Genomic DNA, 16,996 nt, shown 5'->3' on the forward strand with positions numbered 1-16,996 from the left:
AGGGACATAAAGGGTGTTACGGATATTTGCATAGGCATCCATAAATGCGGAACATTCGCATGAATTCAGGAATCAGTGTCAATTAATGCGGAGCTTTTATGGATGCGGATTCACATTTGCAACAAGTAACGACCTGCAAAGAAAGTAAGCGGGGCCAGAGTGGCCTCGCGCGTTTTAGATATCTTCGTTCGCTAACTGACCAATCGATTACTGGCAAGCGGGGCCTGAGGCGCGGGGACGCCCCGCACGCCCGTAAGTCACCCGCACTTGGTTAGCGCGGGGGCTGTGCGTATGTGCGGGCGGATCCCTCCCCGATTGCCATTTCGACCTGTCGCGTACTATATCTATGAGCTACAATTTATAACTTATTTTTGCAGGCTTCATAATGATCGAGGCGCTGAAAACGACATAGAAGCCGCAGTACCACCGTAAGTATTCTGTGCAAACTCAAACTTAAATTATTTATTCAGAATAGGTAAAATTTTACGCTTGCTGATGGTCAAAATTTTAATTTGTAAGATGATATAGTGGTGATAATTAATACGTACTTAAAACCAAAGCTACGAGGATTCCAAACGCGCCCAGATCTGAGAAGAGCCCAACAAATTCAGCCGGGTATTCTTTTTACTATGACCACTACAAAATCACTTGAACTTATTAGAACTGACACAAAGCTGTTAAGCAACTCATTTCCAAGCTTTCTTATTCAAATTATCCTTTACATTGTACAGTTCTTCCAATTCACGAAGGCGAGTGAACTTTACTTGTGGTCACTTCGTTTACATGATCATTGCGTAAGTGTGCGTGCATGTCGGACCAATCAGTCGCGAGCAAGCGCTGTCAAACGCACACATTAAGGGCCGGTTGTTTCAAACCATTGGTCTTCGTAAGATCCGTTCGTTAAAATTTAACGGACGTAGACGAACTTTAACATCTGTTAATTTAAGTGCGTTGCTTCATTGTACAAAAAACTGTTCGTCATTGTTATTTTGGTTGCGAAACTAACCCTAAAAATTAACTTACTTCTCCGTATCCTTTTCTTATTTCATTTTAAGTATATTAAGTTATATACATAGTTATTAATATTGCTACTTCGCATTTTAAACACTTTTTCTTTCTTACAAAATCTTCAAAAAAACTATCATTAAAAGCTTTGAATTAAATTGATTCCATTATAATTTGTAAATAAAATATTCCGTTTGTAAGAAGTATGAAGTTACGAACTGATTTGACGATCACCAATGGCGCCAGCACTGGTTAACGTAAACGTAACTTTTTAACGAACGTTAGCGCTAATAGATGCTGAATCAACGCTTTTTCTTTACTTACGTTCGTTAGCGCCATATTTAAAGGTTACGTGTCCGTCAAAGTTTGTTGAAACAACCGGCCCTTAGTGTACCTTACGTATACCGATACGACTTACACAAGCATGAGTAAGTGGCCTTCGTGAAATGCAAGAACTATACTGATTTGACTAGTTGTCAAATACCGTATTGCAAGAACTGTAGGGCGATTGCCTAAAACCTGCACCAATCATTATTACAATCTCAATTGTTGTGATTGGCTGAATTTGTGCGATTCTTGTTGGAACAAAATGCATTGTAGCCAATAGTGAGCGAGCGTCAACCAATCAGAGGTGATTGCGATCGTGACAGTGTAGCTGTCATTCTCGCTCAATCGCGCCGCTGTATGATGGTACGGTGCGGATGGTATGAGTGCGACTCACACTTGAGTAGATGTTTTGTTGTACAGTGTCCCCACCCCCGCGCCCGCCCCGCTCCGCCGCCCGCGCTCGCCCCAAGCAGCTGCGAAAAAGGACTCCAATGAAGAAAACCATGATCGTCCCAAAAAGGTACATATAATAATTACCATTTGTATTCAAAAAGAAAAACGGAACCCTTATGTGATCACTTTGTTGTATGTCTGTCTGTCAAGAAACCTAGGGGGTATTTCCCGTTGACCTAGAATCATGAAATTCGTCAGGTTGGTAGGTTTATATAGCACATATAAGTGAAAAAATCCGAAAACCGTGAATTTGTGGTTACATCACGAAAAAAATATTAAAATGTGTTCATGAACAAATAATCAGTATTTTCAACTTTCAAAGTAAGATTACTATACCAAGTGGAGTATCATATTATGAAGGGGCTTTATTTGTACATTCGAAAACCGATTTTTATTTATTTGCATAATAGTTTTTGATTTATCGTGCAAAATGTCGAAAAAACACGACTGTAGTACGGAACCCTCGGTGCGCGAGTCTGACTCGCACTTGATCGGTTTTTTTAACTGGGACAGTATGGGAAAATCCAAAACCAAAGGAGACATAGGGAAACTGTCTGAGGAACCTTTTCTTGCTGGTCTCGGTACGAATGTCCTGAACCAGTGATAGATTATTTAGACCATTCAAAAACACTTGCAAAAGTTTATTTGGATATAACAATCTTTTATTTGTAGAATTTCGTCCCTGCGGGTAGCACCAACTTCCAGCAGGCCAATCAGAACCAAAACACCAATAGGGCATACAATCGCGCACCTAACATCAAAAATTTTAAGAACCAAACCTTCCGCCGACCACGAGACGATTCCAATGCTCAGGAGGAAGAATCCAGCTGGGATGTTAAAGGTATAGTCAAAGTCAAAGTCAATAAATTTTACAACCACAGTTCCTCAAAAACCAAACTATCTGCTGACCACAACAAGACAATGTCGTGGAGGAAGAAGTCAGCTGGGATACTAAAGTCAAAGTTATAATCTAAGTCAATATGTCTTGTAGAGGTAATAATTCAAAAAAACAAACCTTCCACTGACCACGACAAGACGATTCCAATGCTCAGGAGGAAGAAACCAACTGGAATGTTAAAGGTATAGTCAAAATCTAAGTCAACAAATTGTACAACCACAGTGTAACAAGTTCCTCAAAAACCAAACCATCTGCTGACCACAACAAGACAATGTCGAGGAGGAAGAAGTCAGCTGGGATACTAAAGATAAAGTCAAAGTCAAAACCTAAGTCTTGTAGAGGTAACAATTCAAGAACCAAACCTTCCGCCGACCACGAGACGATTCCAATGCTCAGGAGGAAGAATCCAGCTGGGATGTTAAAGGTATAGTCAAAGTCAATAAATTTTACAACCACAGTTCCTCAAAAACCAAACTATCTGCTGACCACAACAAGACAATGTCGTGGAGGAAGAAGTCAGCTGGGATACTAAAGTCAAAGTCATAATCTAAGTCATTATGTCTAGAGGTAACAATTCAAGAACCAAACCTTCCGCCGACCACGAGACGATTCCAATGCTCAGGAGGAAGAATCCAGCTGGGATGTTAAAGGTATAGTCAAAGTCAAAGTCAATAAATTTTACAACCACAGTTCCTCAAAAACCAAACCATCTGGTGACCACAACAAGACAATGTCGAGGAGGAAGAAGTCAGCTGGGATACTAAAGTCAAAGTCATAATCTAAGTCAATATGTCTTGTAGAGGTAATAATTCAAGAAACAAACCTTCCACTGACCACGACAAGACGATTCCAATGCTCAAGAGGAAGAAACCAACTGGGATGTTAAAGGTATAGTCAAAATCTAAGTCAACAAATTGTACAACCACAGTGTAACAAGTTCCTCAAAAACCAAACCATCTGCTGACCACAACAAGACAATGTCGAGGAGGAAGAAGTCAGCTGGGATACTAAAGATAAAGTCAAAGTCAAAATCTAAGTCTTGTAGAGGTAACAATTCAAGAACCAAACCTTCCGCCGACCACGAGACGATTCCAATGCTCAGGAGGAAGAATCCAGCTGGGATGTTAAAGGTATAGTCACAAGTCAATAAATTTTACAACCACAGTTCCTCAAAAGCCAAACTATCTGCTGACCACAACAAGACAATGTCGTGGAGGAAGAAGTCAGCTGGGATACTAAAGTCAAAGTCATAATCTAAGTCATTATGTCTAGAGGTAACAATTCAAGAACCAAACCTTCCGCCGACCACGAGACGATTCCAATGCTCAGGAGGAAGAATCCAGCTGGGATGTTAAAGGTATAGTCAAAGTCAAAGTCAATAAATTTTACAACCACAGTTCCTCAAAAACCAAACCATCTGCTGACCACAACAAGACAATGTCGAGGAGGAAGAAGTCAGCTGGGATACTAAAGTCAAAGTCAAAGTCAAAATCTAAGTCTTGTAGAGGTAACAATTTAAGAACCAAACCTTCCGCCGACCAGACGATTCCAATGTTCAGGAGGAAGAAACCAGCTGGGATGTTAAATGTATCGTCAAAATCATGCATGCAGTTACGGACTTGATATGTGTTGTTACAACTAGGCCCGCACATCCCTCTAATGTATTTCCATACTTCCATACTAATATTATAAATGCGAAAGTGTGTCTGTCTGTGTCTGCTAGATTTTCACGGCCCAACAGTTAAACCGATTTTGATGAAATTTGGTACAGAGTTAGCTTACATCCCGGGGAAGAAAACAGGTTACTTTTTATCCCAAAAAAGCCAAGAGTCCCCACGGGATTTAAAAAACCTACAAGTGAAGTCGAGGGCATTAGCTAGTAATAAATAAATTTTGTGTAATCTAGATATATAAAATGAAAAGGTAACAGCTCAAACTACTGGATGGATCCGGCTGAAAGGCATGCAGATAGCTAATATGACATAGGCATCCGCTAAGAAAGGATTTTTGAAAATTCAATTCCTAAGGGGGTGAAATTGGGGTTTGAAATTTGTTTAGTCCACTCGGTCGAAGTCGCGAGCATAAGGTAATCCATACTAATATTATAAATGCGAAATTGTGTCTGTCTGTCTGTCTGATAGCTTTTCACGGCTCAACCGTTCAACCGATTTTGATGAAATTTGGTATATCCCGGGGAAGGACATAGGCTACTTTTTATCCTGGAAAATTAAAGAGTTCCCACAGGATTTTAAAAATCGAAATCCACGCGGACGAAGTCGCGGGCATCATCTAGTAATAAATAAAAACAGTGTAATCTTAATAATAAAAATGTGTTCTTTACATACCTAGTGGAGACAAAAGCCGTAGTGGAACCTACACCAGTACCAAAACCAGCCGTACCTAAACCAGCTGTACCCGTCCCAAATACATCACACTCACCAGCGAAGAATGTACCTAAACCTGAGCCGAAGAACTCGCCAGTGAAGAAAGGCCCAGTGGCAGCTGAAGTGGAAACTGTACCGGAGGTCAAGAAATTAGTACCACTTGTGTCCGTGTCTGATGCTACGCCTGTTAGGAAGATTGCTCCTAAGAAGTAAGTATATAATGGTGCTGATTCTGATGGCAACTAAATAGACTATTCACATTAGTTAATAGTTTGGAATATCGGCGCAAAGTTGCCTGTAAATCGGTATTTGAAAGTCAAATGATTTATTCAAAATAGGTACCTAATAAATTATTCTTTTTATAGTCAGATGTTGGATTTGTAAAATATAGTGGTGATATTTATTACGCAAACTTAAAACTAGAGCTACGAGGGTTCAAAACGCGCCCAGGTCTGAGAAGAGCCCACAAAAAACTCAGGATATATTTCGGAGAGTGAGCCGAAGAACTTTTCAACCTAATTACTCCTTCACCTTTCTATTATTGTACCGCCTGTTTAAAAAAAATTAAAACATTGTTCTTGTCCGCAGTTATTTGATCGAGACCCTGTCTATCGGAGACTCAGTGCTAGTGTCCGTGGATGCCAAAGCTTCGGACTGTCGCAGCCAATCCAGCGGCTACGTGTGCTTATCCTTACACGAGAAGTGTGAGCAGGACTACCAGCTGCTATGCGAAGATTACTCCGTTGACTGCGAAGCTGCACAGGACTATAAGTAAGTGTCCACAGTTATTTGATCGAGACCCTGTCTATCGGAGACTCAGTGCTAGTGTCCGTGGATGCCAAGGCCTTGGACTGCCGCAGCCAATCCAGCGGCTACGTGTGCTTATCCTTACACGAGAAGTGTGAGCAGGACTACCAGCTGCTATGCGAAGATTACTCCGTTGACTGCGAAGCTGCACAGGACTATAAGTAAGTGTCCACAGTTATTTGATCGAGACCCTGTCTATCGGAGACTCAGTGCTAGTGTCCGTGGATGCCAAGGCCTTGGACTGCCGCAGCCAATCCAGCGGCTACGTGTGCTTATCCTTACACGAGAAGTGTGAGCAGGACTACCAGCTGCTATGCGAAGATTACTCCGTTGACTGCGAAGCTGCACAGGACTATAAGTAAGTGTCCACAGTTATTTGATCGAGACCCTGTCTATCGGAGACTCAGTGCTAGTGTCCGTGGATGCCAAAGCTTCGGACTGTCGCAGCCAATCCAGCGGCTACGTGTGCTTATCCTTACACGAGAAGTGTGAGCAGGACTACCAGCTGCTATGCGAAGATTACTCCGTTGACTGCGAAGCTGCACAGGACTATAAGTAAGTGTCCACAGTTATTTGATCGAGACCCTGTCTATCGGAGACTCAGTGCTAGTGTCCGTGGATGCCAAGGCCTTGGACTGCCGCAGCCAATCCAGCGGCTACGTGTGCTTATCCTTACACGAGAAGTGTGAGCAGGACTACCAGCTGCTATGCGAAGATTACTCCGTTGACTGCGAAGCTGCACAGGACTATAAGTAAGTGTCCACAGTTATTTGATCGAGACCCTGTCTATCGGAGACTCAGTGCTAGTGTCCGTGGATGCCAAGGCCTTGGACTGCCGCAGCCAATCCAGCGGCTACGTGTGCTTATCCTTACACGAGAAGTGTGAGCAGGACTACCAGCTGCTATGCAAAGATTACTCCGTTGACTGCGAAGCTGCACAGGACTATAAGTAAGTTGTCAAAACCCATATTATACATGTCTCTCACCCGGCTACACCATATTATACATGCATCTCACAACGGGCTGTGCGGGCAGCGGCGCGCAGTCTCAACCGCGACGCGTGCGTGAACTGACTCCTTTGAAAAAGGACCCCGGATGGGTTCGAAACTAGTCGGAGTAACGTCGACTAAACACGTGAGTATAGCCGGGTGAGAGACATGTATAATATGGAAATCATTCACGATAGTTTAAACGCTAATAAAAAAAGATTTAGACGAATTGAAAACCTCCTCCTTTTTGAAGTCGGTTAAAAATTGTCAAAACCCCCTTTAAAGCCTAACAATTTCAGACTTCTGTTTGGCTAGATACTAATTTTAGATAGAAAAGGGTGTTACTTTGCAGAAATCCCATAATACACTACGAACCATAAGCTTCATTATCATTTATTTATTTAAATAACTTTATTATTATAAGTCCTGCAAGTTGCTAATGCGCGTGGCTGCCATTTTAGTGACGTCAGCACTAGACTGAAGTTTCTTGCTGGTGGTATATTTTTATTTCGGCTGACGTCAAAATGACGTCACTTCCTTTCATATGATACCCCATTTGGTATAGTAATCTTACTTTGAAAGATGAAAATAGCAATATTTCTTCATGAACACATTTTAATTTTTTTCTTGTTCTTTTCTTTACAGTTTTCTGAGTTTCCCCTCATGTCTGCTATAACACCTACCTTCCTGCCAAACTTCATGATTCTAGGTCAACGGGAAGTACCCTCTAGGTTTCTTGACAGACTGACAGACAACAAAGTGATCCTATAAGGTTTTTCCTTTTGAGGTACGGAACCCTAAAAATGGACCATAATAGTAATTTTTGTTTGCAGGCCCAGCCCTGGCGAACTATTCTCATACTGCAACCCAGATGACGGCGCTTACTACCGCGCCAGATGCCTCAGCCCAACAAGCGCTGCCTTGATAGACTCAAGCAGGATTGTCACACTTACCCCCACTGATAAGTGCAAGAAGATTGCGCCAAAATACGAAGCCATCAATGAGTTTTGTTGCGTATTGGACGCCTCTAATGCCAAGGTATGTATTATTACTAGCTTGTATTCTCTACACTACTACTACACAAATTCCAAACCCCTATTTTCCCCCCTTCGGGGTTGAATTTTCTAAAATCCTTTCTTAGCGGATGTCTATGTCATAATAGCTATATGCATGCAAAATATCAGTCCAATCCGTCCAGTAGTTTGAGCCAGTCATAGGTCAGTCTGTCAGTCAGTCAGTCAGTTAGTCAGCTTTTCCTTTTAGACTCCAGCAGGAGTGTCGATCTTACCCCCATTGACAAGTGCAAGAAGGCAGCACGAGACTTCGTCAACTACACAAATTTCTAACCTATTTTGTTTGTACAAACCTAATTTCAACCCCCCCCCCCCCCCCCACAATTATTATTTATTTATAAAAATCATTTTTCAAAAATCTTATTTTCTTAAAACTAGCTTATTTTCAAAAATCCTTTCTTAGTGGATGTCTACGTCATCATAGCTGTCTGCATGCCAAATTTCAGCCCGATCCGTCAGTAATTTGAGCTGTGCGTTGATAGATCAGTCAGTTGATAGACAAGACTGGACAAGGATTGTCGATCTTACCCCCACCGTCAATGATGATGTCCCGTTGGCTCCCTTCAGCTATGAACCCTAAAAGTTACAATTTCCAACCATTTTAATTAAAATTCTCTTTTCCAGATTGGTGACAACCTCCGGATCACGCTCAAGTCGAAGTCTGCAGACGGTTTCAAGGTGCAAGTGGAGAATGCTGAAACCGGCGCTTCCACAGGAGAAGGCGAGGTCTCGCGCTGGAGGCCGCTGGTGGAGCACCCTGTGCCCAAACCTGTGCCTGGTAAGAACTCTCAGGCTTAGCTATAGTCCACCACGTTAGCCACCGAGTGTGGGTTGATAGACTTCAAACAACTTTGGGTTAAAGGTTTTGTAAAAATCCTGTATGTATGAACTTTTTGTTTTTTCTAGATCAAAAATAGCATAAAAAGTCCTTCCCCTGGAAAGAACAGATGGGCCTAGAAAAGCTTACAAAGTCATACACACATACGCACACACGCACAAATAAAAAAAAGTCCTATATTTTGTAGATATAAAATGCTATCTAAAATCTAAAATTCTATATAAAAGTCCTATATGTCCTAGAGGTCAACGAACGTTCCGCAAGTAGGTCACTCGGAGTCCATGCTGCGTCGTAGGCAGGGCATTGACCCGAGTTTTGCACGCTATACATTGCGGGTTTGAAAAATATTAAATCACTAAAACTACAAAATGAGGCAAATGGTTATTGGTATTGGATTGTGTTTAGGTAGTATAACAATAACGCTAAGTTTTTGATAGCGTTCTGGTTACACCCTGTATGTCGTCATGAAATCTCGCAATATTTCTCTAACTTGTTTTTTTATTTTCAGCGGTCGTCATCCCCGAGATTCCGAGGCCGGATTTGAAGAACAAGTCAACAGTACTATTTGCGGAAATGACGTCATTGGACAGGGCGTTGGTCCGCCCGGCCGACATCGAGTCGAAAAGGAAATTCGACCTTGTACTGCAAGATGTGTTGCAGTTTGGTATGAAAGGTAAGAAAGACTTTATTCTTACCAGATTCGTTCGTAAACGAAACCCCGGATTTGAAGACCAAGTCATCAGTACTATTGGCAGGCAGGGAGTCAGTTCGCGCACGCGTCGCGAATGTGTCAGCGACTCGAGCGCGTCGCGACTGACTCCCTTGAAAAAGGATCCTTGATGGGGTGAAACTAGTCGGGCTAACGTCGACTAAACACGTGAGTAAAGCCGGGACAGATATCCATACTAATATTATAAATGCGAAAGTCTGTCTGTCTGTCTGCTAGCTTTTCACGGCTCAACCGTTCAACCGATTGTGACGAAATTTGGTACAGAGGTAGCTTGCAACCCGGGGAAGGACATAGGCTACTTTTTATCCCGGAAAATTTAAGAGTTCCCACAGGATTTTTAAGAACCTAAATCCACGCGTACGAAGTCGCGGGCATCAGCTAGTTATATATAAAGGAAAGATAGTGCTGTTTCAGATGGAGTTTGAAGGTGCTGAGGGAGGGGTTTTTGGATATGGTTTAGATTATACAATATAAAAAAAATTATACTTTGTACTTTGACGTAACATTTTTTACACCTTTATTATCTCCCAAAGCCACCATGATCCAGACAAACATCCCAACAACCATGTTGGGTGACAAACGCAGACAAACTTTTAGCTTTTATAAAATATCGAAGGCCTGGCACCCGCTGGCTCTTAGTCTATTGTTTGAACCTCCTGTTTTATTCTATTACAGCTTCCCCAATAAAGGAGCCTCCACAGAAGGGTCAAGTCGTCATTGGAAAGTTTAGCGATGGCAATTGGTACAGGTAATTAATTCATCATCATGATCAACCTAACCTAGCGTAAAAAATGAGTCCTCACACGCCATTTTCACTTTGTGTCAAATGTCATGTCAAAGGTACGATTTTAGTCCTTATTTTAAAGATGAGCCATACTTTTGATATGACAGTTGACCCATAGAGTTAAAATGGCGCGTGTGAAGTCATTTTGTACAGACTATTATCCTGGTTTGAGATTTGTACGATGGTGCGGAACCATTCGTGTACGAATCCGACTAGCACTTGATTGATTTTTTATTTGTTACAGGGCTTTGTGCAAACGAACCAATGTGAATGCAAACAAATATCAACTGGAATATATCGAGTTCGGTAAGTTGCAAAAGGTTTTCGTAATTATCATCATCATCATCTCGGCCCATCAGTATCGACTGTATTACGGAACTGACTGTCCGTCAGCCTGACTCACACTTGGCCGGTTTTTTTATTTACTAGCTTATGCTCGCGACTTCGACCGCGTGGACTACACAAATTTCAAACGCGTATTTCACCCCCCTTAGGGGTTAAATTTTCAAAAATCCTTTCATAGCGGATGCCTACGTCATAATAGCTATCTGCATGCCAAATTTAAGCCCGATCCGTCCAGTAGTTTGAGCTGTGCGTTGATAGATCAGTCAGTCAGTCACCTTTTCCTTTTATATATTTAGATTCAGATAAAAGTTAACCCTTGACTGCAATCTCACGTGGTGGTAAGTGATGATGCAGTCTAATATGGAAGTGGGCTCAGTTTTTACTAAACCCATGCCCCTTTGGTTTCTACACGGCATCGTACCGGAACGCTAAATCGCTGGGTGGGGCACGGCTTTGCCGGTAGGGTGACCGGTTATTTCATTAGATTTATCCTTTTTTCTGCAGGCAATGTAGAAGTGAACACCAGGGAGACAATCTACGCGTGCCCTCAAGAGCTGGATTTGAACTCCAACCCCACCGTGGTGTCGGTGGTGAACTTGCAAGTTGGGGACAACTCGCTGACGCCCGCCGCGCTCGAGTACATCGCCAAACTGCGGGACAAGGAGACTGAACTCCTTCTGGTGAGTCATCATCATCATCGTGATCATCAAATCATCGCTCCAGGAATAGCTTCTTGCACTCAGTGCAGCCTCTCAACCGCTGAAACTACGCGTCTTGGTATGTGGATGTCACGGCTAAGTACCCCGAACCCGAACAGCAGCGTGAAGGCGAAACTAGCCGAAGTATACAACCTCAGCTGGCCTCTCTGGAAGTCGCTCAATCGCCTCAGAGCAGGGGTGGGGAAGTCTAGGGTAAACTTAGTGAGGTGGGGCTTCATCTCTGGACATTTATTTTACACCAACTCCCATTGTGTATTTGTATCGACCGATAGATGTCCACTGCTGGACATAAGTCTTTTGTAACTTTCACATGCCACGGTCTTGCGCCGCCGCCGAATGTACAAGTAAAGCCCTTTCATGTGATACCCCATTTATTATGGTTATCTTACTTTGAAAATCAAGAAACTTAAATGGCGTTGGGTGGGCCATGTGATCAGATCTCCAAGGGATAAATGGACCAAAGAGGTCACTTACTGGTACCCCAGAGATGGGAAGAGAGCGAGAGGACGGCCACAGAGGAGATGGCAGGACGACCTGCCAAAGGGTTGGCGCAGATTGGCGTTAGATAGGAAAAAATTGAGAAGTCTGCCTATGTCCAAAGAGGACAACCTGTAAATCAACTGTATCTTGGTGTTACCAATTTTTAGAATAAATTATATAGGATAGGATAATTGAATAATAGGAAATAAGAAATTAGTAATACGGTTAGTTAGTAATATAAGATGTATAATTATTGTATCAGAGAATAAAGGCTATTTTATTTATTTATTTTATTTATTATACTTTGAAACTTGAAAACTGCACTGCACGCCACCGCAAACAATTCCATCCTCACCACCTGGGTTTCTCTAGCACTTAGACCACCCGTTGTGCCAGATCCTTTTTTCCACACACATGCAAACTGTGGAATCAACTCCCATTGGCTGTGTTCCCATTAGATTACAACATGGGGTTATTCAAGGGGCGGACCAACAAATTCCTGATAGACCGGCAACGCATAGGTGGTTCCTCTGCTACTGCAAATGTTCATGGGCGGCGGTAATCACTTAACATCAGGTGACCTCCCTGCTCGTTTGCTCGCCATTTTTATATAATAAAAAAATACTATTTATTTGTTCATGAACACATTTTTTTTTTGTGTGTTGTAACCACAAATTCACGGATTTCGGATTTATTCCTTTGGTTGTGCTATAAAACCTACCTACCTACCAAATATCATGATTCTAGATCAAAGGGAAGTACCCTATAGGTTTTCTTGACAGACACGACACGGATAGACAGACAGACAACAAAGTGATCCTATAAGGGTTTCTTTTTACTATTGAGGTACGGAACCTTAAAAAAACGTGTTTTATTTTTGCCTACATCCTATGAAGTGGCGGGCTACCATCTAGTTAGTTTGTATTTCTTTAAAAGAAATCGTGTTTTTAGATTTTCAAAAGTAATATTATATCATTCGTTTTCTGCAGACTTTACCGGATGGTGCCAAGTCCGCGCCAAGCGGCTCAGCAGTCAGCCTGTCCGTTGCTCAGAACAAAGAATCTGTTAACAAGATGATCGAGCAGATGTGCAAGCCCGACTGGAAGAAGATTGAGGAGAAAGGAGGCGATGTTCTTGGTAACGACTATATCACGCTGATATTATAAAGGCGAAAGTGTGTTTGTGTGCGTGTGTGCGTGCGTGCGTGAAAATTGCATGCTCCAGTAAAACATGTAAGTACTTAAATTTGACCAACTTCTGCTGTCCCCATTTATACTTTTCCCGATTCCTTTACTTGTCCTATAAGACCTGCCTACCTACGAAATTTCATAATTCTAGGTCAACGGGAAGTACCCTATAGGTTTTCATGACGGGCACACAGACAGACAACGAACGAAATGATCCTATAAGGGTTCCTTTTTTTCCTTTTGAGGTATGGAACCCTAAAAACACTATATTGTATAGGTTTTCAATTTTTAAATTTTTTTTTTAAATTTCTACAGAGACTCAACCCCTGATGCTCAGTGACGTAGAATATGTGGAGATGCCGACCGGAGCGTGCAAGATCGACATCTTGGACGTGAACACACTCAGGGACGGCTCGGTGTGCGGCTGCCAGGTGATACCCGGTGCCGAAGAGGCTCTCAACGCGCTCGCTAAACGGGTAGGCATTGTCTGCGTGTCTATATGAAGCTCTCACACCCAGCGGGTAGGCAGTGTCTGTGTGTCTGTATCTCTTAAATCGGCCCTGCCTCAGTGTCGTGAGTAGAATGCTTTCGCGGTATCCCGAATAGTGTAGTCAGTTGATTTGCCGAACTATCGTAAGATTTACCCGAAAGAGAATCATTTGCCAAACTATCGTAAGATTTGCCCGAACTCGAATCATTCGTGGAACTATCGTACAGCGAGGTTTAGACTAGCAAGAACTTCTTGCAAGTTATTCCGCAAGTACTTGCAGAACTGTTTACACTACGAGCAATATTGTACATGTGACATACATTTGTGACATGCGGCAAGTGCAGCAAGTTACAAAACTTGTGTGAGCTTGACGTGATTGTTTACACGGTAGAAACAGCTTGCAGAAGTCAACTTCTGCAAGTTTTGTTGTTAATCTAAACCTCGCTTAAGATTTACCCGAACTCGAACCATCTGCCAAACTATCGTAAGATTTACTCGAACTTGAATCCTTTGGGCGAATCCCGATAGTACCATTATTGAAGCTGGCAAAGAAACTGTCTTAAGCCCACCATACACGGACTGCTCCAGCGGTTAGCCAGTGATCAACTTGAAGCTGCCTAGCAATTTCAATGGGGGCGGGAAGCGTGCGCGACGTGGAATGAGGAGCGCGGGCGGAGCTAACTGCCCGAGAGCGGTCGACAGCTCGAGCAGTCAGTGTATGCCTGGCGACTGCTTGACCGCCCAACCGCCCGAAGCAGTTGCAACTGCTTGAGCGGTTCGTGTATGTACGTACGTAGAATTCTGTAGTTCAACACGCAGTCAAGCTGTCCATGTATGGCTGGTCTTATAATCTCTTGCTTTATTTCAGATGGAGGAGTATTGCAATAGCGAGTTGGGCAGAGCGGCTTATTTGCCCATAGTTGAAGAGCTCTGCATTGCTCAGTTCCCACCAGGTGAGCAACCTATTTCAATAAAGCAATGGTTTTTAGGGTTCCATACCCAGAGGTTAAAAATGGAGCCCTATGAATGTCACCTGTCTGTCTGTCCGCGTGTCACAACGCAGGGTGAAATCTATAGAGCGCACTCTGACTTTGCTCAGAGTTAAAACGAGACAGATCTCTCACATAAATGTGTCCCATTTTAACTCGATCTTAAGTCTGAGCAAAATCCACTCTATAGATCTCAGTAAAAGTTATAAACATGAAATTTTGTTTTTTTTTAAATAAGAATAGCGAGCAAACGAGCAGGCGGGTAAACTGGTGTTAAGTGATTAATGCGCCCATGAACATTTGCAGTTCCAGAGGAACCGCCGATGCGTTGTTCGCCTTTCAGGAATTTGTGGGTCCGCCCCTTGAATAACCCCATGTTGGTATTTGGTGTACAATGTTGACCCGAAACCAAATATTAAATTCAACTCTATTATACAGGGTTACAGGAAAAGAGGACACGATCCCGTTAAGGGGTTATAGTACAGGACATTAGCTATCAAACGACCCCTTAAGTGCTTATGCGAAAGTGTATCGTTTTCGAGTTATTCATTTTTTTATTTTTTTCTTGGTAAAAGGGTGTTTGCCACTTTAAAAATTAATAAAAAAAAGGAACAATATATTTCAGCTGATTTTTTTTTATTTCTTGCTAGTACATATCCTTGTTAATAATAAACAGTTATAAAACTAAAAAAATGTTTCAAGCATTTTAAAATAACAGCCCAAAAACTGTACAAGTTTTCGATTTTTAAATTTAATTATTTGAATAACGTGCAAATTTTCTGTAAAAATTACTATGGCACTTATCCTGCGGATTATTTTAAAAACATCTACGTTTCGTTAGGTATCCATTGGTACAAAATAATTACAAAAAAAATCATAAAATCAAGAAAAAATTACACAACAAAGAGACAAGGTAGAAAATTCTAACAAATGCTATTGCCAAAGAATTAAATCAGAATCTATGTAAAAATGAGTTTAATGCAAAATAGTTAAAGATTATTTTTAATGAGGTAAAAAGGTAATATAAAATTAGTCAAGTGCGAGTCGGGCTCGCACACGAAGGGTTCCGTACCTTCGTACAAGAAATAACAATTTTTTTTTTTTTTTTTATTTTTATGGCAGCCATTTTGTAATTTTTAGTATTTGTTGTTATAGCGGCCATAAAAATACACATTTTGTGAAAATTTCTAGCTAATGTCCTGTACTATAACCCCTTAACGGGATCGTGTCCTATTTTCCTGTAACATCCTATACATATACACCTAAAAGGAGCTGGAATTGTCGATTTTATGAATATTAATTACTAGACGATGCCGGCGACTTCGTCCGCGTCGTCCGGAACTCATTGATTTTTCTGGGATGAAATGTCGATACCAAAATTTGCCAAGCAGAGGGGCCGTGAACAGCTAGCAGACAGACCGGCACACTTTCGCATTAGTATGGATTATAACAATAAACAATTTTTCCCACGTACTTGAACATGTTACTCCGCGATTTTCACAGGCTACTTTAAGGTGTTACATATGAAAATGCTTTTCACGTGATTTTTCATATGCTACCTGTGAAACGGTCCATATCTAGTCCACCTCCAGTATATTCTCTAACATTGTCCACAGGTAGTTCTCAATGGTACCGCGCAGCCCTATGCGAGCAGATAGGCGGACCGGGCGGCGCGATGGCGAGCGTGCTATACTTGGACTACGGCAACGTAGAGACCGTACCAGTCACGACACTGAGGAAGATGCTGCCGGAGTTCATACGGGGACACCCCGTCCGGGCCTGGCACCTCGAGATACGCGGTAATATTCCTTGGAGCTGTTAAAAAAACAAGCTTCTAAGTCAATGCAATCAAAAAAGTACCGCAAGACACCGGGCGAGTTTTCACCCCTATGTCGTCAACATTCCATCTTCGCGTACGAAACGCTTTGCGTCATCATTCCTTATACGCATGGCTAGGGTCTGGAATACTCTTCCTAGATCAGTGTTTCCTGTCAATTATAATCCGGGTATCTTTAAAACAAGAGTGAATAGGCACCTTCTAGGCAAACGCGTCCCATCTTAGGCCATATCATCACTTTCCATCAGGTGTGATCGTGGTCAAGCGTGCGCCTATAACGAATAAAAAAAAAAAAGACAACACAATTAAGAAATTATAGGACGTATCCCGGTCCATGGCTCCAGGTCAACGGGAAGTATCCTTACTTCCCGTTGACCTGGAGCCATGAAATTTGGCAAGGAGTAAAGTCTTACAGCACAAGTAACAAAAATAATTAAAAAATCGTCAATTCGTGGTTCTATCACATGTATAGTATCTGAAAAAAAAAAAAAAAAAATAGTATTCAACAGGTCGAAATAGTAATCGGGGTAAGAGGTGGTGGGATGCCCCGCACACCCATACGTCACCGACCCTATGCTATACGGGTGTGCGGGGCGTCCCCACCCCGATTCCCATCTCGATTTATCGCTTACTATATGTATATAATATGTTGTTTGGTGCT

General features: G+C 42.1%; 1 protein-coding gene across 5 annotated transcripts in view; it reads left to right on the plus strand.

Moving 5' to 3' along the window:
* The window catches only part of LOC117994948 (uncharacterized), a 42,536-nt gene that overhangs the window by 23,830 nt on the left and 1,710 nt on the right, over window positions 1-16,996 (plus strand). For 4 of the 5 annotated variants that reach the window (XM_069508472.1, XM_069508471.1, XM_069508473.1 and 1 more), the window contains 2 exons: window positions 378-428; window positions 1,753-1,843. In XM_069508472.1, the coding sequence (XP_069364573.1) occupies window positions 378-386 (9 nt within the window). In that variant the 3' untranslated portion in view covers window positions 387-428; window positions 1,753-1,843. Of the gene's footprint in view, window positions 1-377; window positions 429-1,752; window positions 1,853-2,457; window positions 2,627-5,032; window positions 5,277-5,655; window positions 5,839-7,696; window positions 7,902-8,560; window positions 8,715-9,282; window positions 9,448-10,179; window positions 10,253-10,532; window positions 10,595-11,137; window positions 11,314-12,821; window positions 12,970-13,334; window positions 13,496-14,377; window positions 14,463-16,114; window positions 16,298-16,996 lie in introns of those variants that run through there. The other variant, XM_069508477.1, reaches the window with a different exon arrangement.

This window comes from Maniola hyperantus, chromosome 28 (assembly GCF_902806685.2).
Source record: "Maniola hyperantus chromosome 28, iAphHyp1.2, whole genome shotgun sequence".
NCBI classification, from domain to species: domain Eukaryota; kingdom Metazoa; phylum Arthropoda; class Insecta; order Lepidoptera; family Nymphalidae; genus Maniola; species Maniola hyperantus.